The 25575-nt window shown below is 38.1% G+C and overlaps 2 protein-coding genes across 5 annotated transcripts in view; both read left to right on the forward strand.

Moving 5' to 3' along the window:
* The window catches only part of LOC107583525 (pleckstrin homology domain-containing family A member 1-like), a 21822-nt gene extending 19908 nt beyond the window's left edge, over positions 1 to 1914 (forward strand). For 3 of the 4 annotated variants that reach the window (XM_016269768.1, XM_016269767.1, XM_016269769.1), the window contains one exon: positions 568 to 1914. In XM_016269768.1, the coding sequence (XP_016125254.1) occupies positions 568 to 876 (309 nt within the window). In that variant the 3' untranslated portion in view covers positions 877 to 1914. The remainder of the gene's footprint in view (positions 1 to 567) is intronic. The other variant, XM_016269770.1, reaches the window with a different exon arrangement.
* A 5432-nt stretch (positions 1915 to 7346) lies between these two features.
* htra1a (HtrA serine peptidase 1a) overlaps positions 7347 to 25575 on the forward strand; it is a 27548-nt gene continuing 9319 nt past the window's right edge. The window contains exons 1-3 of the mRNA XM_016269771.1: positions 7347 to 8013; positions 17374 to 17476; positions 17624 to 17828. Of these exons, the coding sequence (XP_016125257.1) occupies positions 7548 to 8013; positions 17374 to 17476; positions 17624 to 17828 (774 nt within the window). The 5' untranslated portion in view covers positions 7347 to 7547. The remainder of the gene's footprint in view (positions 8014 to 17373; positions 17477 to 17623; positions 17829 to 25575) is intronic.

Here is a 25575-nt window from a genome sequence, read left to right on the forward strand (position 1 = left end):
TATATATTGAATTTAATCTTTTATGAATGGACTGAAATGATTCTTGAAAATTAATCAGACAAAAACAGTTGTTTTTGATTCTGAAGGTTACATTTAGAGATGCTATTAAAGCTCATATTCTTCATGTGCTTCATGTTCTCATATTTAAGAATTGTGACACAGGGGCTGTCGTCGAAATCTGGCTAATGACAGTGTCTTTAGGAAACTTGCTGGCCAAAAGAAAGCACATCTCTTAGTTTTTAGCACCAGGAAAATCAAACGTTCAGCCCAGCTTCTACTTCTCACGCTCTCTCTCATGTTGTGTTTTCCAGTGAGTGGGACAGCTGGGCTCTCTGAGTACTAACACTTCTGATCTGGTGCTCTGCTGGCTCTGGTCTCTGGTACTTCTCATCTTCTACTGCTAAGCTCATCTAAAACTTCTAATGCGTTTCTCGGGTGTTCTTACTCCACAGCTGAGACTGCTCTCAATCATTACCGCACTGCATCAATCTTAACGCTTTCCTAAAAACACTTCATTTAGACCAGAACTTATGTAGATCTATTCTCTCCCTCATTCCTCCCATTTAGGAGTTCATTGTTGGCGGCTCCTGTTTCTACCGCCAGCACACGAGTCACGCCATTCCCTGGACGGCCAGCCCTGCCGTGTCAGCAAACCCAGAATGCCGTGGTCCCACGAGGCCTAGCATGGGACAGCGAGCACTTCATGAGCCTGCTGCCCCTGCCCCGCCCACATGCCCGCCTGTCACTACAAGAGACCCGCCTCTCCAAGTGACTCACGAATCGCCGTGGCGACGACGTAGCAGCTTTGGAATGTGTGACGCTCCCTTGCCCCAACTTGATCTGGATAATGTGGATCTTCCTGTCAGTGAGGTCTGACGGTTTTACATGAAACTTTTACCTCTGACACAGAAATATTAAGATGTGTGTGCTGAGTTTAAGTGATGGAAGGGTCATTGGAGGGAGAGATGACCAGGTGTTCGGATCCAAACTGATTCGACCTGACCTGTTGACCAAATTCTGAACTTTAAAAGAGGTTATGTCGGATAAAAAGAGCTTCAGTCATGTTCATCTAGATCAGGAACACTACCACAATGATTCAGACACCAAAGATTCTTCCAAGTACCTCCAAACATTTTGAAAAGTGCTGAAAGAAAATAAAAATTTGAGGAATATGGATTAAATATCACCTAAACTGAAATAGTTTCTGGGATTGTGTCGGAAGAAGTAAAGATTTGCGCTGCCCCATGGAATGGAGTCGGAAAAGGCTGTGCTTGTGAGAAGTGATTCCTGTTAATATCCAAGAATTCCCCTTCTCTGAGCATTACAGAACATACTTCATTTTTTCTGTACAGTTTCCTATTTTTAAAAGTTATTCCATGTGCTGTTAATGTGACTAATTGATCCTGTGGACTAAGCTGGGGTTTATTTTGACTGACATCTTTTATCCACACTTATACATAAGGTTGAATTATTGTAGCTGTAATACTATTGTTTGTCTCTTGCTCTGCTAAGTGATGAATTAAATCCATAGTTTATGTAATAACTCACTGGGTTGGATACAGTAAAGCCAAGTAGACGGATGCTGAATAATCTGCCCACATCCCTGTCATTTTCTGGTGTTCTGGGTATGACTTTACTTATCTGATCATAAGAGTGAGAGTTTGCTGTTGAATTGTTCATTATTGTTCAGTTATTGGGATTCAAGTATGACTACTATGATGAAATGCTTTTCAGTGTGTTTATCTTTGCACTCATTCGTTTTTGCCCTATGTCTAAAAAAAGTGCCTGCATCTTTTTCTCTCAAAGGTCCGGCAGTTTTAACCCTCAGTTTTTTGTTTTGTCCTGTAACCGTTTTAATCTTGTTTGTTTATATTATTTATTATAAGAAAAAGCAATAAACCAAGTCTGAATTTATGTTGTTGATTTAAATATCACATTTTAGCTTTACAAACTATGAATTGATGTGAGAAATGTTTTGGTATTGGTTTTTTCTAGACTCATTTGTTACTAGTTGGTGAAAACGAAGGTTTTATTGCCCTCTGTTGGACGTTCAAAGCCACTGTCGAAAAACTATTGCTAATTGCGGCTCTAAAAACACCTGTTAAACTGCTGTAAATAACTGGACACATGACTTGTTAATTGTAATGCTATTTAAATAGATTAGGTAATTTGACTAAACTATCAAATGTTATTCTTGGCTCTATAACATGTCCAGTTGTCAAAATACAGCCATGGTTTTCCATGTGCTGGACAATTTGTCCTATGTAAATTTGCACTGACCTCACTAAGACTGTCATATTAAGGATGTGATGTCACCAACTAGACCATGACGCCAATGGCATTAGCTGGGATAATGCTGGCAATCATTTTGTTAAGATTTTGCAAGGCCTTTGGGAAAAGGTAGAGCACCACAGTCAGAATAACAGTTTTAAAAGGGATAGTTCACCCAAAAGATTGTCATTATTTACTCACCCTCATATTATTCCACATCTTTAGTTTTCTGTAAAAGATATTTATTTATTCGGTGAACCATCACTTTAAGTCATAATCATTGGCTTTAATTTGTAGGGTTAAATGTTAATTCATGTATGCAAAGTTATGACATTATTTGTCACGCCCTTGGACTGTCAGTGTGTTTTCCTCCCCATGTGTTCCTAGTTACCTAGTTTCTCCCCTGTCTAATTAGTCATTGCGTTCACCTGCGTTTCTCCAATTATTCTCGTTGAGTTGTGTATTTATAGTGTGGTCTGCCCCTTGCCAGGTGTTCGGTGTCTTACGTCATGTTGTGCTACGCCGTTGTTCCTGTTAGCCCCGCGTTTCTCTCCTAGATGATTAAAGACTCTCGTTTTGTGTTAACTCCTCGCTCCTCACGTAGGCAAATTGTGACAGAACACTGAACCGAAATAGTTTAACTGAGCTTTTCCCTCCGTTTTTGTTTCCATGTTTTTTCCAGTGTTTGTTTTCTGTTTTCCCCGTGTTCCCTATGGATCCCCTCGCCCGCCCAGAATACTTCCTCCTCCTGCTGGAGCAGGGGGACCGATCACTCGAGGGCCACACCAGACTGTTCCTGGTCTTCGCGGGTCTCACCAGCTACCCGGAATCTCCGTTTCCCGTCAGTTCCCAGGAGAATCTCACCAGTTCCACTCCCGACCCAGTGCCCAGCCCACCATCTCCCCGCTGCGTGGAGTGCACGCCCGAGCCCACCGATGACGGAGAGCCCATTCCTGCCGCGATCGACGAGCCAGCGCAATGCCGAGCGACTAAGCGGAGGATCGCCCCAGAGGCAGAGCCCAACCCGTCAGACCAGGTGCGAGAGCCAGCAACAGTGCCCGCCCCGAGGGAGCAAGCTGTAGACGGTGAGAGCGCGGAGTGGAGCTCCGCCCACTGCACCACCGCAGCTGAGGGTGAGCTAATAGTGCATCTGGGACTGCTGGACTTAGAGGGGGACCTAATAGACTGGGAAACAGATCTGGAGGCCGACTTGGCCCCTCTCCTCTCTCCTGGGCTCCCGTTTCCCAGTCCAGCCGAGAGTGAACCAGCGGCTCCACCTCGGCTCCTAGCTCCCTCACCTCCACAGTCACTCGTTGTTCCACCAGCTCCACTGGGCTCCCTCGTCCCTCCGGCTCCACCTTGGTCGGGCGTTGACCCGCCATCGCCTCTGGACTCTGCTCCTCTGGCTTCACCTCGTCGCTCCTTCCCACCTGCTCCTTTGGGCTCCTCCCTCCCGCCAGCTCCATCTTGGTCCTCAGTCACTCCGGCTCCGCTGCAGATCTCCACCTCCGACTCGGTCGCCAGAGCCCTCGGCTCCACCCTGGCCACCAATAATTTTTTTTTTGGTAATTGAAATAAAGCTGAAATAACAATACAATATAAATATTACAAATTTCCTTTGCAAAGCCTACTAAAATTTATTTAAAAAAATAATAATTTAAAGTTTAATAAAAACAAATAGTAGTGGTAATATATACAAAAAAGAAAAGCTATAATAAAAAATTTGAAAAGCACATAAATTTACTACAACTTAAATTAAAAGTCAGTATAAAAGCTCAAAACTATTAATAGTAGGATGGTAATAGTATAGTAACTAATACTACATTTAGATTCCTTTATTTGTCATTTTTATGCTTCACATAAAAACGAAATTACATTTCACACATCCACACCTCAGTAATTCAGTGCACAACAATATGATACAAATAGCTAATAAATAAGAATACTAATAAATAAACAAATTCACTAAATTAGAATTTAAAAAGCACAGTCTTTTAAGTGCAGTTCACATTCTCAAATTAAGCAGTCTGATAGCTGTAGGGTAAAAGCTGTTTAACAGCCTAGAAGTCCTTGATCTGATACTTCTGTATATTTTACCAGCCTGCAGGAGTGTGAACATGTCATGAAAGAAATTAGTAGAGTCCTTTATAATGCCATTTGCTCTGTGCATGCAGCGTTCAGTGTAAATGTCCTGCAAAAACAGACACCAATAGTTTTTTTTTTTAGCAGTCCTTACTATCCTGTTCAGTTTATGTCTCTTCTTTGCTGTGCTATAATCAAACCAGGAAGAGATACAGTGAGCATGCTTTCAATAGTGCCTCTGTAGAACATAATCATGGCTGGGATAGAAAGATCCACCTTCTTCAGTCTGCGGAGAGAGTGAAGTCGCTGTTGGGCCCTCTTGATGACAGCTTTGGTGTTGTCACTGGAGGTCAACTTATCCATCAGGTGGACCCCCAGGAACTTGACACTGTGTACCCTCTCTACCTCATGGCCACTGATAGTCAGTGGGAGATGATGCCGATGACCAGTCTTCCTGAAATCAACAACCATCTCCTTGGTCTTATTGGTGTTAAGGGAAAGGTTGTGTATTTTACACCACTCTGTCAACTGCGTCACCCCCCGTCTATATGCAGACTCATCGTTGTTAGTGATGAGGCCAACAACTGTGGTGTCGTCCGCAAACTTTGATATGATTAGTACTGAAACTCACAGAACAGTCATGCATTAGCAACGTAAACTGTAAAGGGCTCAGTACACACCCTTGTGGTGATCCTGTGCTCACTGTAGTCAACTTAGATGTTGTGCTGCCCAATCGGACTGTCTGCCGTCTCAGTCAAAAAGTCCAGAATCCATCTGCATATGCTAGGATCCACACCCACCAACATCAACTTTTCAATAAGCTGTTGTGGCAAGATTGTATTAAACGCAGAGCTGAAATCAATTAACAAGATTCTGGCATAAGTATTCCTATTTTCCAGATGTGTCCGAGTGAGGTGGAGCAGAGTGGATAGGGCATCCGCCGTAGACCGGTTCGCTTTATATGCAAATTGTAATGGGTCCAATCTAGTTGGGAGGCATGACTTCATATGATTCATGACAAGCTGCTCAAAATATTTCATAGCTATCGAGGTCAAGGCTACAGGACGGTAGTCATTCATGGAGACTGGATTTGGCGTCTTAGGCAAAGGTATTATAGTGGCACTCTGGCTTGGCTAAGGGAGATGTTAAACATGTCCGTAAAGACATCCTTCAACTGTTCTGAACATTCCTTCAACACACAACCTGGAATATGATCTGGACCAGCAGCTTTCCGGGGGTTAATGTTAGAAAAAACCCTCTTCACGCTGTCTGCCGTCAGTTGACTGCAACTAAAGTAAAACTGGGTGTTTTGAGCACTTTCTGTTGTAATAATTATTTTAGTCTCATACATAAGTTGCTAAAACCACTGTTAAGTTAATTAACAGATTTATGTTGCCTGAACGGTGATTTTATTGGGATACAGGCAAAAAGTACATTTCTCTTGTTCACTCGCCATCTTTAGACATGTCTTTCCAAGTTGCCTATAGTGCTGACTGTGTTTCACGGTTGTTGTCATTGAAATTGAAGAGAGAACCAAACCATTAGTCAGAACTGTCAAACTTAATAGTCTTTGTTCACGAGGAAAACCATAAAATCACCCTCTTTGAGTTTCTCGGTTCCACTTAACCACAAAAACAACCCAGCCTTCTAGTCCTCGGGCCAGGGGCCTCTCCCATGGCCAAACCCCTCTTAAAGACGCTAGCACTAAAACAGCCAATGGCTCTGGTCAGTGAAAGTGTTTAAAGTCAGTATTTAGAAGAATTATTTTTATTTTTAATTTAAAAAAATTTGCACACAGCATCATAAATATAGACCTACCACTAGAATCTCAGACATGTAGTTTGTGTGCGATCAAGCTCTGCGAGACGTATTATAGGCCTGTAAAATTCCTGGACTCACTCTCATTCGTAAACTCTGCTGCCCATGTGTTACCACAAAAATGTTTATCAGGCTTAATTCAAGCGCCTGTAAATTATAGCAGGAAGTTGAAGCTCAGCTTGCCACAAGTAAATAACTGTTTGTTGCAAGCTTTAATTATGGTTTCAATTAATTTGCTATTTGGAGGATGGGGTCTGTTTACCATTAGATTCATAAATGTGTTAGTTTTCCATAACAACAATGGAAATACACCCGGATACACATTCTTACTGTGTGTTTGTGCATGTTTGTGGTAGATAATAATTAGTTTATTTGTCTTCCTGTGGGTTTTTTACTCATTTAACTACTGGCACCTGAGTCGTTATAATTCTCTCTCCTTGAGTAACAAAGGGTTAAAAGAATAGTTCAACCAAATGTTTTGCTCCGTGTTTGTAATAAGCTTTTTTTCTCCAATGAAAAGACATCTTGTCTGAATCAGGAGAGAAATATGCACAGATCAAGCACCATATACAACTGAAAACAGTTCTAAACAAATAAGTCTGTGGATTTTGATGTGAGAAGACAGAGTTTTGGCTTTTTCACTGGAGGAAGAGTTATGTGGATTATGGACTCTTATTTTGGCCAAAAGTCTTAATGGTGGATTTGTTTATTACAAACACGCAACTATTCACTTATTATGTTAATTGATGGGCTGGAGTTGTGTCAGTTACTTATGAATTATTGTGATGTTTTTATCAGCTGTTTGGACTCTCATTCTGACGGCACCCAGTCACTGCAGTGGATCCATTGGTGAGCAAGTGATGTAATGTTTTTGGGTGAACTATACCTTTACAAAATGACAGAAACATCCTTTAAAAGTTCTTTCAAATTTGCAGTTTATTTTATTTATTTGTTTGCTTGCTTGTTTGTTTATCTAATTCATTATCTTTTTTTGTCGAAAACTGTTACCATGGTGTACTAGCTATGTGTTTTTGTAGAGGTAGGTTTTCACTACAATTTCAAGAACTGGATTTGCATCAGAGACCGCTTTGCTCTGATTGCACAACAGTCTGAAAGAGTTTTCCCACATCCAGGCCAATCGCAGCGCTTGTTGTCATTGTGGTGAAGTGTGCGCGTGGAATCCGGAGCGCTTTTATAAACGCTGCGCAAGCAGAAACTCTAGAGACACGCATTGTGCTCGCTCCCGCGGCTCGCCAAGTTTACACAGCTCGGTCCAAAGATTATTCCCGTTTGGAGGCAGGTCAGTTGGTCTCGTTAGAAACTAAAGACCGCGAAGTTCTCTATTTACATTCCTTATTTATTTCACTCTGATCAGTATGATTTGGATAACTGTGTTCTGCATCTGCCTCTTGGTAACATCGCTGCAAACTGATGCGCGCCTTAGTAAACGCTATGTGATCGGCGGATGTCCGAGTCAGTGTGATAAGTCCATGTGTCCGTCGATGCCAAAGGACTGTCCGACAGGACAGGTGATGGATCACTGTAACTGCTGCCTAGTGTGCGCGTCCGGAGAGGGAGAGGCGTGCGGCGGGGTGGGTAAGCTGGGGGACCCGGTGTGTGGAGAGAGTTTGGAGTGCTCCGTGACCGGAGGAGTGGGCTACTCCGCTACCGTCAGGAGGAGGGGGAAACACGGTGTCTGCGTGTGTAAAAGCAGCGACCCGGTGTGCGGCAGTGACGGAGTCTCCTATCGGAACATATGCGAACTGAAGCGGGTCAGTAACCGAGCGCAGAGCCTGCAGCAGCCGCCGGTGCTCTTCATACAGCGCGGAGCTTGTGGGACTGGTGAGTACCTCACCCAAACAAACAGAACACGGTTTACCTGTTCTTTTACACTTTTTACAGTGGTACAGTATACGTCCATGAGTGCTAAATAATAGGCTACTAATTAATAATGTGAACTATTTAATTTCACATGGTGGATAGATAGATAGATAGATGTGAGAGAATGAATGATGGATTGGTTGCGTGAAAGAGAGAGTCCAGATGTTGACAACAAATGCAGATGACATCTTTGCCGGATGGTATATTCATCATCGGCCAAAATCGTCTGCAATACTGTGCAGTGCACCCCATTTTTATGATCTTGTTCCTTTTGTAAACCCTCTTGTTTGGGAATGTTGGTTACTTTTTATACAATTAAACAGCAGACAGACTGATTTTAGTCATATTTGGTTGGCATATAAGGAAGAAAATGCCTTTCAGTCTCTAGAAGTAACAGAAACTATACAGTATATGTTTGAGTCAAGCATGTGTTTGTGTCCGTTTCATCGTGTTTGTGATGAACATTGTACCATTCTTGCTACAGTATTTGGACAAGGCCTATGTGATCCACAAGTTCAAACTGAGGGTAAAGTGATCAAACTTCAGCCATGCATCTATATATTTTACGCAAGTCTCTGCACTCAGTCATAATTAATTATTTTAATGCATTTTGACCCTCACGTGCAGTTTGCTCATAGCACTTGCTCATCAGGTACACAAACACAGTCTGACTCATCAAGACCACTGAATGGACAAAAACCAGAGCAGCTCGTGGCTCTTTTTGTGTATATGTGTGTGTGCCCTCAGAATATATAGTTTCACCTCTTAAAATGAAGCCTCTCACATCTTATTTACTGTGTATGTGTATTTGTGTAAGATAGAAGGTTATTAGAGATGAATTTGAGCAGGTTGTAAAGGGTTTAATCTTATGAGATTGCATTACAACAATAAAGTTCCTATTTTATATCCTTAAATGAGATGAAATGTGCTCTCTCTTTATCTTTTTCCCTGTTTCTTCATTATTCTTACTGAAAGAGCCTCAATGTATTAATTTTGGCAGGCGCTGGCTCTTAAATTGTGGATGAAAATGGATAGTTGTCTTGGTCTGGATAGTGGATTTGTGATAGTGAATCCTCACGCACTTGTTGGCTCACAAACAATTGTGCTACAGTAGTATAAACTCCTTAAATCAGCTGTTGAGTATCAGAACTCCACAGCCTGTTCTTTAAAAGATTAAATTTGAGGATACTTTTGGCATAACTGTTGACATGTCTATTCTCTGCATATTGGCCTAATAAAGGCTCTAAGCAAAGTGCCAAGCTGTGAGAGGTCTGTGGCTTCCAAGTCCTGGCCTCTCCTAAAGAAAACACACTGTGCCGCAGAGCTCATGATGTCATTTGCATCTGGATCCAAAGCCCTGCCTGCTTCTCTGCACACTTCTTCTTTGCTTGCTGCAGATTTAGGTCATATTGTGAGTCTTATGCATTCATCAGGAAACAGATTTTTACTGAAGCAGAAAGTAAGTCATCCAGGCGCCCTCCTGCAAGACTAGAGGTTTTGGTCTGTTTTGGATGATTGTGATTAAAGGAAATGGCTTGCACATCGCTAGCCCAAGGAGGGGAATGGGAGTGATGGCACCAAATTCATTCCAGACTCACGTCGCACCTTGAGCTATTATATTAGCACTGTTCTAGAACCTACTAAACAGCCTTGCTGTCTACTGGAGCCTAAAGCTGGCCCAAGGAGGAAAGCCATGGCCTAATGGTTAGAGAGTCGGACTCGTAACCCAAAGGTTGCGGGTTCGAGTCTCGTACCGATTGTAGGGGAGTGAATGTACAGCGCTGTCTCCCACCTTCAGTACCACGACTGAGGTGCCCTTGAGCAAGGCACCGAACCCCCAACTGCTCCCCGGGCGCCGCAGCAAAAATGGCTGCCCACTGCTCTGGGTGTGTGTTCACTGCTATGTGTGTTTACTTTGGATGGGTTAAATGCAGAGCACTAATTCCAAGTATGGGTCACCATTCGACTCATGAACATTACTTTGAAGGAATGGTTTATCCAAATATGTAAATTTGCTGAAACTGTGCTCAGGCCATAAAAAATTTAGAGTTTGTTTCTTCATCAGAATGGATTTGGAGAAATTTAGCATTATATCGCTTGCTCACCACTGCATCCTCTGCAGTAAATGGGTGCCGTCAAAATGAGAGTCCAAACAGCTGATAAAACATCACAGTAATCCACACGACTACATTCCATCAATTAATGTCTTGTGAAGTGAAAAGTGTGTTTGTAATAAACAAATCCTTCAAGACGTTTTTAACTTTAAACCATCGCATCTGGCCGTTATCCACCTTCTCCAGTGAAAAGGGCATTAAAAAAATGTCTTGATGGATTTGTTTATTGCAAACATGCAAATTTGTGTTACACAAGACATTAATTGATATACTGGAGTTGTCTTATGGATTATTGTGATGTTTTTATCAGCTGTTTGGACTCTCATTCTGACGGCACCCATTCACTGCAGAGGATCCGTTGGTGAGCAAGTGATGTAATGCTAAAGTTCTGTTTCTCAATTTCTCAAATTTTCATGTTTGGGTGAACTATTCCTTTAATAATAATTCAAATGCACAGCACACGCAAATATAGGATAAAGTAACGTATTGGCCCGAATATAAGACGACCCTGATTATAAGACGACCCCCCTTTTTCCAGATGTACCTTTTGGAAAAGGCTTTTTAAAAACCAAATCTTGTTTTTTCTCAGTAAAACACATTTTGTCTTCAATTATTTTCATATTGCATATTTTTCCTATTTTAATTTTTGTTTTGAAAGTATGGTAAAAACTGGTAAAATGTACCAACAATCACATTTAAAAAATATACACTTTTTGATAAACCATTTAAAAAAATTTAAAAAACAGCCCATCTGAATTAGGACATTTAGGCTATCCATCTAATAGTAGCCCACCAAAATCGTATTAACAGTAGAAGTAAAATCTTACTGTAGTCTTCAAATCTGGGTAGTCTTACGTTTTAAAATCACAAAGGGAGTTTAGTCCCATCAGGCTAAGGTGACAGTCACGACTCATGCAGCTGTAAGCTTTTCTTATTCTTTTGTTTTTACTCGCGATCTTTACAACACGCATTACATTACGTATTTCATGGCACACTCGTTTTATGCGTATTTGGCGCTACCTAGTGTTGTGGGTGTATTATTGACATGTCAAAATCTAGACCCTGAATATAAGACGACCGCGTTTTTTCAATGTATTTCCAAGAAAAAAACATAGTCTTATATTTGGTTCAATACTATAATTGTTTTTTTTTAAATAGAAGTTGCTGTATCATTAACATTTGTTTTTCATCTCTGTTTGCCATCTTGAGTTTATTCGTTTCGCTTGTTGCAATGCATTATGTGAGTGCCTTCACTGTGAAGAGAATCTTAAAATGAAAATTTAGCAAAATTGGGCATCTTAAAACTTACTTACAATTGTTCCAAAACCTAATGAGCTGCCTGCGAAGTGAGTTTTATGTATAAGCAATAAGAAACAGATTAAGTGAATGTTCTTGTTTATGTGAATGATTTATTCATATTGGATCTCAACTGTAATCCTGAAATCTCTGTACGGGCCCTGAACTGGAGAGAGTAGTGGGCAGTGTGTGTGTTTTAAGTTCATGGCAGTGTTCTTCCTCTTTTGCATGGTTTTCATTAAGCATTTCAGGCTTGTTTCCCAGAGCTTATTGTATTTTGTGTCTTTGCATTGTTTTTTTCTGCTGGCAATTTTTCATTGTGATTGGTCTTTGTTCTTGCTTATGCTGTTTTTTGTGTGTATTAAGAACCAAGAATTACAGTTCTTTAATGCAGTGTTATATATAACCATAGCACTGAAATTCTGTCATGATACACTCTCTCAGCATATCTGTCTTTTTATGTTTCAAGCTTTTATTTGCTCTCTGTAGAGTGTATGTGCAGTGGTTTATGCACATTTATCTGTTTTTTTTTTATGTTGTATGTGTTAGTTCTGTGGGTTTCATAGGCGCTCAGAGGTTTGTCCCATCCAGACTTCTGCAGATTTGTTTAGTAGCCCTACAAATGCTGACAATGCACATATTTCACCTGTCTCTATGGCTGCTCTCTTTCTCTTTCTTTTTGAAAAGAAAAAATATATATATCTTTTTCGTAAAGAAAATAGCCTATTTATTTATTTATTGCACTTTGACAGTATTACATTCAATCCTGTTATTTTATGTACAGTGATTCTTGATATTAGACTGTAACAGTATTTTTTTTTATTTAAATCTGCATAAATTAATGGTTGTACAATCAAAACTACAATGATGTATGAATACTATACATTTTTTTTATAATGCTTTTGTTGATGATGATGTTGTTTTTGAATTACATTAATAAAAAATATTGTTTTGCTTTTTAGTAATGAGAATTTATTTAATAATAACAACATTAAATTAACACAAGCTCATGCTTAATATGCTTAATTTTCTGTATAATTATACCAGAGTACAAATAAAATTTGTCTCTAGATGATTGATATGGTTGAATATATGTGAGATTTACTCTGATTTTCATTATCACTGTTGTTTTTCACTCATTCTTTTATACTTTACACTGTTTTAGATTCCTTGTCACTTTTGTCTACCAGTCTGGTCATCCGTACCTGTTTATTTGTGGACTCTTTGCTTCATATCCTGCTTGTAACTCCCAAATAATGAATCTCAGCCTCTTAGATCTTTTGCTGATGATTTTTTTTCTCTAAAACTCTAAACCACAATGACTGTGTGTGTGAGAAGGTATGGATTGATATAGTTAGAAAAGTGTCTCATCCTTTCATTGTCTCTTTGTTTCGATAATGTGTATTGTTTAAATTCTGAGTAAGGTTTTGTCCTTTGTATATGTGTGTGTGTGCTCTGTTTGTCTAGAATCGGCTTTTGTTTAACTATCTTCAATTAGCATGTTATGAAAGACATGTTTGTTTATGAGTGTAGTCAAATGCTTGAACTCTTTTTTTTACTGATACTAACACGCACGGATCTACAAGTAGATGCTCAGTCTAGAAATTAGCCTATCTATGAGAACAAGAATAGACAGGCACATAAGTGTGAATGATATCTGTTATGACTGGATCATGAAAAGAACAAGAAGGGACTCATTATTAATGTTTCATGATTCATCAAATGCATTTGTCTCTTTCTCAATGCCCTGGAGCCTAGAGCTTCTTCCTTTCCTCAAACTCTTGCAAATACATTTTCTCCAGCCCTCTTTCTCCGACAGCCACCTCTCCTTTGGTTTCTGTGCTTCTGTAGTATAAAATAGGCCAGTAGAACTTTCCCACAGTTAGGACTCATTTCCTGCTCTCTGCTCACCTACATAGGCCTCGACTGAACTCAAATAAACACACTTCTCTAGTCTGAATCCTTCACAAACCCTGCAGAGAGGCCTCAGACAGCACTTACACAACTGTAATTGGACACCATAACTATAACTCAGAGCCACAGGCATGACCTGTTCATCATGCTCACAAGGTTTCATCCCTCACCCATTCTATTGACTTTTGTGAGAACTGTGCTAGCCAGGAGTGAACTCTTCCTATGCCAGAACTGTGCAGAAGCTGATTCAGAATAGAATAGAACAATTTACCCTTCACCTCCATCCACATACAGTACTGTTCAAAAGATTTGGGGCGGTACGATTTTTTTGTATGTTTTTGAAGTCTCTTATGCTTACTAACGCTGCATTCGAAAATATAAACAAAGCTGAATTTTCAGCAGCATTACTCTAGTAGTCAGTCACATGATTCTTCAGAAATCATTCTAATTTACTGATTTGGTGCTCAAAAAATGTTTCTTCTTATTATGAATAATTAGTATTTTTGTGGAAACCTTGATATATTGTTTTGATGAATAGAAAGTTTAAAAAACACCATTCATTAACATTATAAACATTTTTACTGTCACTTATCTGTCATTGCTGAATAAAAATGTTATTTCGAAAAAAAAATTTAAACCTACTGACCCCAAACTTTTGAACGGTAATAGCAAATATTATTACAATTTCCTGGCTTGGGTAGAAATACCCAAGTAGAGTTGGGTAGAGTTGATTGAAAGCAAACTCTTTGAACATCTGGCTAGAAGATTTATTGTCTTGGAGTCTTCCAAATGTGGATAGAGTAAACCTATTGTAACATGCTAAATATATTTTAAAATTAAACCGGACACTTTTAGGCAGCATTTAAAATCTGTTTTCCTAAATTCTTTGCTTTTCTTCGTAAACATTCAATATGAATAGTTTTATGTATACACCAAATTTCAAGATGACTTATTCTGGAATCAAACAGAAAAGTAGTGCTTGTATTAATGATCCAACCTGCTTTCTACAGGCTGCATATCTCCACCTCCCCAGGAGAGACATCCAGGATCTCTAGGACAAATGTAATTTCATTTTCTCAGACCATATGTCATATATCTGGCAGTGTTTCAGTGAAAGCACAAAGGCCTCATATTTGTGCAGACTAAACATAGGCTTTTGATGTATTGAGTCCAGAGCCGAGCACATTCTTGGCAGGTTTGGATACCAGCCCAGTAGTTCAAAAAAATGAAACTTTACTAAAAATTTTGCTAATTAAGTAATTAGCCAGGTTTGCATCAAAATGATTGAACCACGGGTAAGGTGTGTTGTGAGCTTGTACTCTTTTTCATTAATGTTGAATAAATAGTTTGATTTATTATTGACAGAAATGAGGACAAGCAATTGTTCTGATGTGCTATAGTACATTACCCAAACTGCAGGATGTTTACGTTTGCCAAGCAGCACAGCATCTTAAAAAGGCTCATCCAATCAGAATTTAGAGTCAGAACTCTCCATTTTATAATTAGGTGTTTTACATTATTAGATTACTGATGCATCATTTTAAAGTGGACTTTGTCCATCTTGACCAGGAGTTTTATGGCTGTTTTTTATTTACTTTCTTTTGGTAGCTTTTCTCAAAACACGTGATTTTGGATTGAATGCCTTGTTTAAAGTTGGTCTGGAGCTGGTCAGTCTCACCACACTGGATATTCTGTCGCCATAAAATAAACTTTTCTCTCCTTTTTCCTGTTGGTCTGCAGAGGATGGTTAGTTGTGATGGTTTGAATTCTGTTCCCAGTACTGTATGTTCAAACATTTCATCGGATGCAAGGAGTCAGCAGATGCATAAGCGCATACAGGTGTGAATGTCAACAATGATTTCGGTTCTGTCAGGTTTGGTAATGTGATTAACTGTCAGATGTTACAGTCTTGCAACTCTGAGACCAAAGGTTATGGAGTCTTAAACCATAAATGCATCAACAATAGCACTGGTTAAATCATTTTGAAGGTTGCAGTGGAAGTGTGGGCAGAATATGCACTAACAATTCATAAAATGCCTAGAAAGGTTTTGTTCTGTCAGAGATAAGAGGTTATAGATTTGTTTAAATCTTTGTGATCCTCTTGGGTTGCAGTACCTGAGCATGGGCCAAGATGAGACAAGTGTGTCTGATTCTATTGTTTCTGCCAGTGCATCTGACCTAATCATAGGTCTCTCTTTCAAAGAGGAAAAAAAACAAATACTTTTCATGGCTAAAGGGAGGATTTGTTCTGAATTCTTTGGCCTTCAACTTCCCTGAGTGAATCTCCAGTCCAGTCAGTCTGATGATTGAAGAGTTTATTTGCGTTCTTTATATTCAAGCACATATATTTATATGAGTATTCACATGATACTGTATATATACATCACCACTCATGTTTGTGTCAAACAAGTCAGGACTTGTAATAATATATATATATATATACATATATAGATAGATAGATAGATAGATATAAATACATGTTTATTTAATTACACATTTTAGCGTACATCCAATAATAAAATGGTTTAAGACATACTTTTTTGAGTGGTTAATAATTGTGCAAATACCAGTACACTGACTATGCAAACCTTAGTAAATCACCTTGCATGATTTATTTAAATACTCTACTCCTATGAATTTTACATCTGAAAGGGAAACTACAAATGCATATGCAATAAGGTCAGATGCAAAAAAGGACACATTAAATTGGTCAAAACTACAGTAAAGACAATGTCACAAAAGATTTCTATTCCACAACATTAAGCAGCACAACAATTTTCTGCTTTAATAAGACATTTTTTGAGCATCAGATCAGCATATGATTTCTGAAGGAAAGATTGGATTAATGGCTGCTTAAAATCCAGCTTGTGTACATTTTAAATATTAAAATATAAAATTGTAGTAATATTTCATAATATTGCTGTTTTAACAATTCTTAATCAAATAAATGCAGCCTTGGTGAACATAAGGCATTTCCTTCAAAAAGATTTAAAAAATTGCATGGATTCCAAACTTTTGAACAATAGTGCATATATATTTGGCATATATTATTGGCATATACAGTATATGTATTTACACAAGAAAGCGAAAAGTCAAGAGTTAGGTTGTTAAATAGATGAGAAAATGATCCGGAACATTTTCTTCCACAAAACTGAGAAGATTTGGTGTTAAAACTATAATTAGGTTGAATTACTCGGGTCAGAATGCACGCCAGCGCCACACTGGATATGACTTTAATTACACTTGAGCAAACATTATAACTCTTCATAAACCACTCCACTCTTTCATTTTAATGTTGCCTCACTTAGCACAAACCCATCTGGCCACAGACACATTTGTCTTTTGAACTTGCATGCTTTCCAACAGCCAGGTCTTCTTGGGGTCCCTGATCCTGTATAATTAAAAGGGCCCCTTCATCATTGCAGCGACCGTCTTACTGATTGGATCAAATGACAGCTGCTGTCGTCTGCGCGTTTGAGTCGGTGAAGCATACCAAAACAGTCTGACCCTGAGGGTGATGAAACGAAAGAGTGAATTTAAAAGAGCAATTTTCATACACTTTATGTATATTATGAGCTTTTGAGTGCTGATAATAAACTCTTTTGGTTGAAAGGAAAAAAAATATCCCTCACTTCTTTTCCTTCATGGTGAAATTATAGAGGACGGGAGTCAACATTTCCAGACACGTCCTCCAAGAGACTCCTCGGATCTTGCCCCTCACGTGTCTCTGTGTGTGTGTGTGTGTTTGTGTGTGTGAGAGAGAGAGCGAGAGAGAGAGAGAGAGAGAGAGTGATGTTGATTACGTAAGCAACAGAAGTCCCATATATATATTTACACAGAAAAATCCCACCACTTGTCTTTTTTTAGTTAACAACTAGTCTCATTTTCTTTTCCGTATCCGGTTTAAGTGATGTCATTTGATATTTTCAGATGTTTGTCCTCTATTGTCCATTTATTCTGTTATACATTCTCATTACATCTTTTTGTTTTGTTTCAGCTATCCATGATAACCCCAACAGCCTGAGATACAAGTACAATTTCATTGCAGATGTTGTAGAGAAGATCGCCCCTGCCGTGGTTCATATTGAACTGTACCGCAAGTAAGTTTCTCACATTATCATTAGTCTACATTAAAGAGGAGTTTCTCACATTATCATTTGTCTATATTAAAGAGGAATATTTGACCAAATGTCTCTTTCTTTACCTCTGTTTCCATCTCTTTTTCATACACTTTCTGTCTTGTTTAGGATGGTGTACTCAAAGCGTGAAATGGCAGTGGCGAGTGGATCAGGGTTTGTGGTGTCTGACGATGGCCTCATTGTGACAAACGCCCATGTGGTAGCCAATAAAAACCGAGTGAAGGTGGAGCTTAAAAACGGAGCCTCGTATGATGCTAAGATCAAGGATGTTGATGAAAAAGCAGATATCGCCCTCATAAAGATCGATTCACCGGTAAGAAGAACCAACACAGCGCTGCTGTTATAGCACATTCCATGAATATGGTACACATTATATACATTTTTAGCATTAGAAAAAGCATAAAAAAGACACAAGTTATTTTTTTCTGGTGAAAACTCTATATTATCTACTAAATTTATTTGCATTCCTTTAGACTTTATTTAGACTAATATTGCAATTCTAATACTTGCAAGATACACATTCTGAGGTTTTTTTACTTTATATATTTTGCCTGTTTAATTTCGATGTTTGTTTAATGTTTATATTATTATGTTCATATTATTAAAGCAGCTATAATATTATATAATATTTATTTATTATAATTTTTTTTATCTATAATATTTAATTTGCCATCCTGATGTTGACAGTCAACATTTTTTGGAAGGTAAGCACTTTTTGTCACTGTCCAATCTTTTTTTATATTTTATTATATTTTAAGAGTTTTTTTTTTACCTATATAGTGCCATATATCCTTCTAAAACAAATCTGAGCTGGTAAATAGTAGGTAACTATATGACACCATTCAGATTGACATATGGCAGGATTTCCCTTCATTTAGCTTTTCTCCAATTTAGCTAGATGCAAGGGTAAATTAGGCTGAGGAAGGTAAAGACAATGGAATATGTAAAAAGAGGGAAAGTTTACCAGGCCTCAGGAACAGATGTTGTACTCTCTTCATCAGGCATAAACGTGTTTTTAAGTGCACACACATTCACACAGTGACTTGAAGGCTAAAGTAATGCTCCAAGAAGTAGATTGCTAAACTCTTTTAATGACCATTATTCTCTCAGCAGGCACTTAGCATGTGTAGCCCACCACAGACCAAACATCTGTGTGGTTTGTGTACTGAGGTGGACAGATTGAACAGTTTTATAATGTCTTTTTACACAGGAAGCCGCCTCACCGTGGTTTATAAATGGAAGCTGAGGTTTTATTTTTGATCCTGATTGTTTATACTGAAAAGGTTCAAGCCTGAATTCGAACTGCAATGCACTAAACACACCAGGCTCTCTTTTAGGATATAGTTACTATTAGTGCAACATCACAAACCAAGTCCAAATAACCTAAGAGTGTTTCATTAACAGAAAAAAACAGATGGCCAAGCTAAAGATTGCAGGAATTCAAACTTGGCATTTGTATTTCAGCAATTACTGCATTCACACAGCCCTGTAATATTTGCAAAGGAGTCTAGTCATGTAACCAAAATAGGAGCATTACTGACCCCATAAATACAAAATGTGCAATGCAATCCTTATAAGGCGTCTTAGGCTAAATTTTCTATTACCCACCACAACCCCCCCCCCACTCACTCAGGTCAGTGCAGTGCACTCTACAGGCTCTTAAAATATATGTCAATGCTGGCTGATAGACACCAGGCAGCATGTTTGGCTGACAATCCTAACCTCACAATCACTTAGTCTCTTAAACATACGTTCTCCAGATAAATAAAGCACACGCAAGCCCAGACTGCATGTTTAATCTGATCCGGTGTTCCCAAAGAATGCATACTGCTCCAAGATCAGATTCCTCGACTGTTTCTTATCTCAATCCCTGCAGTCAAAACAGATCCCACGGCAGTGCCTATAGTCTGAGATGTTTTATGTAGCTCTCTCTCAGCTGGTGTTTCTGATGCTGCTGGATTGAATCAGTGGGCTCTTTAATGCCCAGCTGCTAAAGAGTTTGCCCCAGTTTGAGTGAGTGATTTTGAATGACATCATATGGTCATGTGTGTATGTGTGAGCAATAGTGAGAGAGTTAGAGAGAGACAGACTTGTCTCTGATCTCTGATATAAGACTTGCCTCTAACTAACAGGACATGTGGGAGAAGCAAAAAAAAAAGGAGCAGAAAAGGACATTGGTTTGAATGGCACGAGTGAGTTGGAGGTCACGCTCTGGAAAAGGATCAGGCACCGCAAAGACCCTGAGGAGACTAAATGTATGTGTGTGTGTGTGTTGGAGAGAACTTGTGTGTGCCTGCATCCCTGTAAGCAATTACTGCAATTTCTTCACTTTTTCTGATGCATGTTGAGAGGTTTTAAGTAGGTCAGTACTTTCAAACTTTCAGTAAGTACGTTTACATTCACAGTTAAAATCGAGTTTTTGAGTAGTCCAGCCACAGTTCAAGTTGTCTGACTCTGATTAACATGTATACATGCTGGATGAAGCCGAGCTACAGGCGCATTATTTAGGTCTGGTAATCCAATTTCTCAAAACAATTCTGAAACTTTTACAGTCCAAATAAAACAAGAATAGCATTTTAAGAAGATAAATTACTGCTTTGTTCTGACCAAAATCTAACTTTTAAAGTGCATGTAAACATAATTAATGCTACTATGAAACAATTTCTAAGTATAGTGTTTCAAGGTATTTCTCTGGGAATTGAACCCTTGACCTTGGTGTTTCTAGCTGTACTATTTGAGCTACAGGAATGTTTCAGTAGTTGTTTACGCTAGAAGTAAGTAGTTAACTACAGTGAACCTGCACTTTTGAAAAATACAGCTTGTAAAACTAGAAAAAAAATCGAATCTCAATTCCAAACCTGTATAACTTTCTTTCTTTTGTGGAACAAAAAATAATGTATTTTGAAGAACGATGGGAACCACACAATGTTGAAGCCCATTGACTTCCATTGAATGGAAAAAAACCCTGAGACATTTCTTAAAATATCTCCTTTTATGTTCTACAGAGGAAAGGAATTCATACAGCTTTGGAACAACATGATGGTTTGCTACCGACTCATGGCACCAAAAAAAAAAAAGAAAGAAATTACTACTAATAATACTACTAGTATAAATCAGGCTTGCATGATTCATGGAATCGAACCAAACAAACTGAGAGTTTATATGAGGGACAGAACAGAGAGTGAATTGATTATTCCTCCGCCTGCTTGGCTTTAGCAAAATACATGAGAGAAAAAAGTCATTGTAGTTTTGTTGATGTATTCATAGTTAAAATTGTTAGTTCCACCACTAATTTTCACAAGCTACTCCAGAAAACTGCAAACTTCACAATCTAAACTCACATATAGTATGCACATGCCTTGATTTGATGAGGAAGAAATGAGGATATATTTCACAAAAGGCAGTTTCACTCATGCAGAAAATGGGCAGCACATGGTGGATGAACTGAGTGGGGAGTCATAGAGCAGATTATTTATTTTCTTCCCAATATTTTGTCCTTCACACTGTCTTTCTTCCTCCTTTTCTCTCCCTTTATTGGTGACTGTCTGTCTCTCGGGAAATCATTACTCTGTCTGCAACAGCCAGACTTCAGAAACAGAAAAGAGGGGAAAGTGTTTTCCCTCTCAGAGAGAGTGAGAGAGAGGAAATGTGGTTAGGGACTGAAAATGAATCCATATGTATGTGTATGTGGACAGAAATTTCACCCACATTCAAGGCAACACTGTACAGATGGGGAGCTCTTGAGGGTCCAACTTCCATGATCTGTTGAACTTCCCATCATTCATGTTCCCGAGCTCAGAAGCTCCAGGAAAATGAATAATTTTCATGTCTCAGCCCATCACACATTTAGACAACTCATTTGTAAATCTCCCATGTCTTCCTTTCCATTCCTCTGCTCTGGTCGTGAGCCAAGGCAAAGAGAAAGTTCCCCGTTTAAGTTAAGAGCTTTAAGGCTAATATGTAGCGTGCACACACACAGGTTTTCTTTGGATTATCGATGTTCAAGTGGCCTAAAATGCAGTCCAGACTACTAATGTGGCTGTCTGCTGGTTGGGCCAAAATGAGTCATTTAATATTACAGGGTAAGATGTGAATCACACGTGGGAACAGAGAAGCAGGTTTGGCCATGTGGAAGCAAGTGTGGAAGTCTGCAAATGCAAAGAGGATATAAATGGTATAAACTACCATGTGGGACAGCGACGTGGAAATAGTATGTCACTGAACACCCCCTCCCCCCAAACAAACTCAGAAACTCACAAGTCTGAACTCGTCTCAAGTTGGAACTATACTGTATCATTCCTGGTTCCAGGCTGATATTTCCAGCTGTTCTGTGATTGAATACATCAAGAACACATGGGAAGGAAGGAAAATCACAATGAAGTTTTTTTTTTTTTTTTTTTTTTTTTTTTTTTTTTTAGTATCTCAATTGTTTCTTCCAAAATGCAACAAGAGCATCAAATGGAGCCAAGAAGTTTCCAACATCTCAGTTTTTTTTCCAAAAGAAGGGCCCTGGTAAGCACATATGCCTCCTCTAGAGTTTTAAATGTGATCTCAACAGTATTTTTTCATATTCAAGCTACAGCCTCATCTAGCCAAGTATACATATCACAATTCATTAAATAATATTTAAAGCATTAAATACATGTTTTAGTAACTTCTGACTTTCATAGCAATCACACAATATAGGGGCCGATTGTAGCCTTATTTACTTCTATATATGCCATTTTAAAATGCACATTATTGTTTTATTTTTACTGAATGTTTGAGCATGCATGTAAATATACTTATGGTAACTGATATCTCAGACATGACCACAAAAACTAAAAAGTCTGAAAGTTAAATCTGAACAAAATCAATTCGATTCAAACATTTAATAATATTTGTGTTATCTGTTTTTATTACATTTAGTCATTTAGCAGACGCTTTTATCCAAAGCGACTTACAATTGGGGGATACATAAAGCGATTCTTCTTAAAGAGGCAAACAGACACAAGAAGTGGTTGTAATACCAAGTTCTTAGACATTGTTCAAATAAGTACAAGCTAGAAAGAGAAGGAATAAATAAAGAGAGAGATACTTTTTTTTAATTTTTTTTTATGATGAAGTCAAGTAGCTTCGAAAGAGATGAGTTTTCAGCTGTCGCTTGAAAATTGTCAGGGATTCAGCATTCCGGATAGGGGTGGGAAGATCGTTCCACCAGCCAGGAGTGGTGAACGAGAATGTTCTGGAAAGTGATTTCCAGGAAAGTGATGTCGCTCACTAGCGGATCTCAGACTTCTGAAGGGGATGTAAATTCGTAGTAGTGAGTGGAAGTAGGCAGGTGCTGAGCCTGTGGCTGTTCTATATGCAAGCATCAACGTCTTGAACTTGATTCGTGCCGCGACCGGTAGCCAGTGCAAGGAGATAAAGAGAGGTGTAACATGGGAATAAAAGCGAGGCTCCTATCTTCTTGAATGGGGGAAACCAAAATCTACCAAATTTGTCAAGATTACATTTCAAGAATATATTTCAAGACGGCTATAAAAGCTAACAACAGCAATATCAAATACAAATTGTATTGTTATATCAGGCCAGTCCAGTTAATGTGCATGCACTCTCTACAGTAAACAAACTCTATCAAAAAGGCAACAGAGTGCAACATTCGGTTTCTGGAAGTAAAAAAATGCATTCATTTTCTCCATAGAGAATTGATTTTTAACAGTTTTGTGAAAACCTTTCAAGACAAACCCTCCATCAGCCTCAAGGTTATTAATTGTTGGTATAAGCTTTTGTTGAAGGCATCAGTCAGTTTTATTTTCTTTTAATAGTATTTAATCGCCTAATTCCAGGTAAAGAACACTACTCACAAATCCTGAAGAGAACATACACAGAGAAACATTTGATTAAGAGAATTAAAGCAAACAAAGAGCTCATCAGCTGACTACCCTATATGTGTGTTCGTGTCGGCTCTGTTAAAGTTGTATATGATACTGGTCAATAGTTTAGATTTTTTCTTTTCTTTTCTTTATGCAAAATAAAGAAAGTCTCTTTCTGCTTACCAAGGCTGCATTTATTTGATCAAAAATACTGTTAAAATAAATAATAATAATGATACTCTGAAATATTATCATATTTTCTATTTAAATATATTTTAACAAGTAATTCCTGTAATGTACAACTGTATTTTCAGCATAGATAGATAAGAACAAACGTCACAGGAAAGACATTTATAATGTTAAAAAAAAAGTTTTTATTTAAAAATTAATTTGAACTTTCTATTTATCTAAGAATCTTGAAAAAAACAAAGCATCACGTTTTCCACAAAAATACAAGGCAGCAAAAACAGTTTTCAACATAAACCATTAATAATAATTAAGCACCAGTAATAATTGATATTAGTTAATAGAGCATATTAAAATGATTGCTGAATGGCTCATGTGACACTGAAAATTGGAGCAATGGCTGCTTTTTCTGCTTTATATATGGGTCATTCCTGGGATTTTGTAATATTTCAGTCCCCCAGAGTTTGAAGTGGTGGTTCGCCAAAATGAATTGTTAGAGGCTTTTCACAATACTTTGGTATGCCCATTATAAGGAATAAAAATAATTATTGCATTATTATTATTTTATATTTTTTTTAACATAAAATAATGTCTTATATCTATCTTAAACCATGCCTTTTGTCATGTCCCTGAAGCACTACATTGAGTTTGTACTTAGAAAATTATTAACAAAATGTGCATTGTTTTTGACAATAATGTAAGCATTTATTTGTGTTCCTTTCTTGTAAAATATATTTAACAAAAAAAATGCAAGATATTTAAATGTAAATTTATGTCCCTCAGTCTGAACTCAACCCCGTCACACTAACCATTCTATGCCCATAATAATTTAGTATCCACACATATGAGACATCATTTACCAGAAATGACATCATTCAGGTTTCTTTAATAGTGGTGCAGAAAATGTATCATACTTTTTATCAATATTTCTGAGACGTATTATAGTCAGGGAGGGTACTCAACCCTGACACATAACTGTTTTTCAAATGTACATAAAAGATTTTAAATAAAATATTCAAGTCTCTCAGTCATTGACTTTTACTAAAATTATGTAATTTACAATCCAATGTTGTTAAAAATTATTTAGATAAAACCAGATCAAAACACGGGGCATTTATACCAATAAGCGCCAGCGGGGCAAATTTACCCACCTATATAATGCATGTATTTCCACGCTGTCATTTTCTTGCCGCTTATGTTTTAACATTGTACATTTCTAGGTATTAAAAACACTAAATGCTATGAGTGATGGAGAATCTGATGGTAAGTTATGCGTCCTGGGTCGGCTCCGCATTTGACGGCTCATCTGACAGTGATCCAGATATCATATTTACATGTTTTAGCCTCACGTTACTCTAACTGGTCAAACTTTGGTTTAATTATTTAATTTGTGTCTTGCCATATCGTTTATTGTTCGCTACTGTGTTGTTATTCTAGTCTGGCCGTTTCCTGAAGAAAAAAAATCCGATCTATATGATGTAGGCTAATGAATAAAACCATTTTTTGATTACCCAAAGTTTAATGGTGTTGTTCTCTTATTCAAATTATAAATGATATAACTAAACAAATTAATAAATATTTAGGTGAAGCTGTGCGCTTGAATGTGTCATCGCATCATCCTATGCAGTGTGGTGAATTATTATTGCTCATTATTGTCTGTAGGCTATTTTAGTCATTTAAATATCATGGGTTATCTTAATATATTGATTAATGACATTGTATGATAATATTAGCCTACACCACCCAAATATTTAGGTTACTACCTTCTAATTTCCGTTGTCAGTGCAGGCTTCTTTTTTTTTTTAGCTTAGGCTACTGACCATTATGGATTAGTGTAGCCTGTATTAAAAAAATATTGAACATAAAACAACAGGATAAAAATATAGTTGATGACTAGACAATCATTTCATGACTCTAGACACTTCTTTGTGAAGACAGTGGCATAATACAGTGAAATAATATGTTCTTTAGCCATATTAATACAGTTGTCATGTGCGTGGGTAAAATTTACCCGCTGGC

This window comes from Sinocyclocheilus grahami, unplaced genomic scaffold (assembly GCF_001515645.1).
Source record: "Sinocyclocheilus grahami isolate Dianchi unplaced genomic scaffold, SAMN03320097.WGS_v1.1 scaffold54.1, whole genome shotgun sequence".
In the NCBI taxonomy this organism is placed as follows: domain Eukaryota; kingdom Metazoa; phylum Chordata; class Actinopteri; order Cypriniformes; family Cyprinidae; genus Sinocyclocheilus; species Sinocyclocheilus grahami.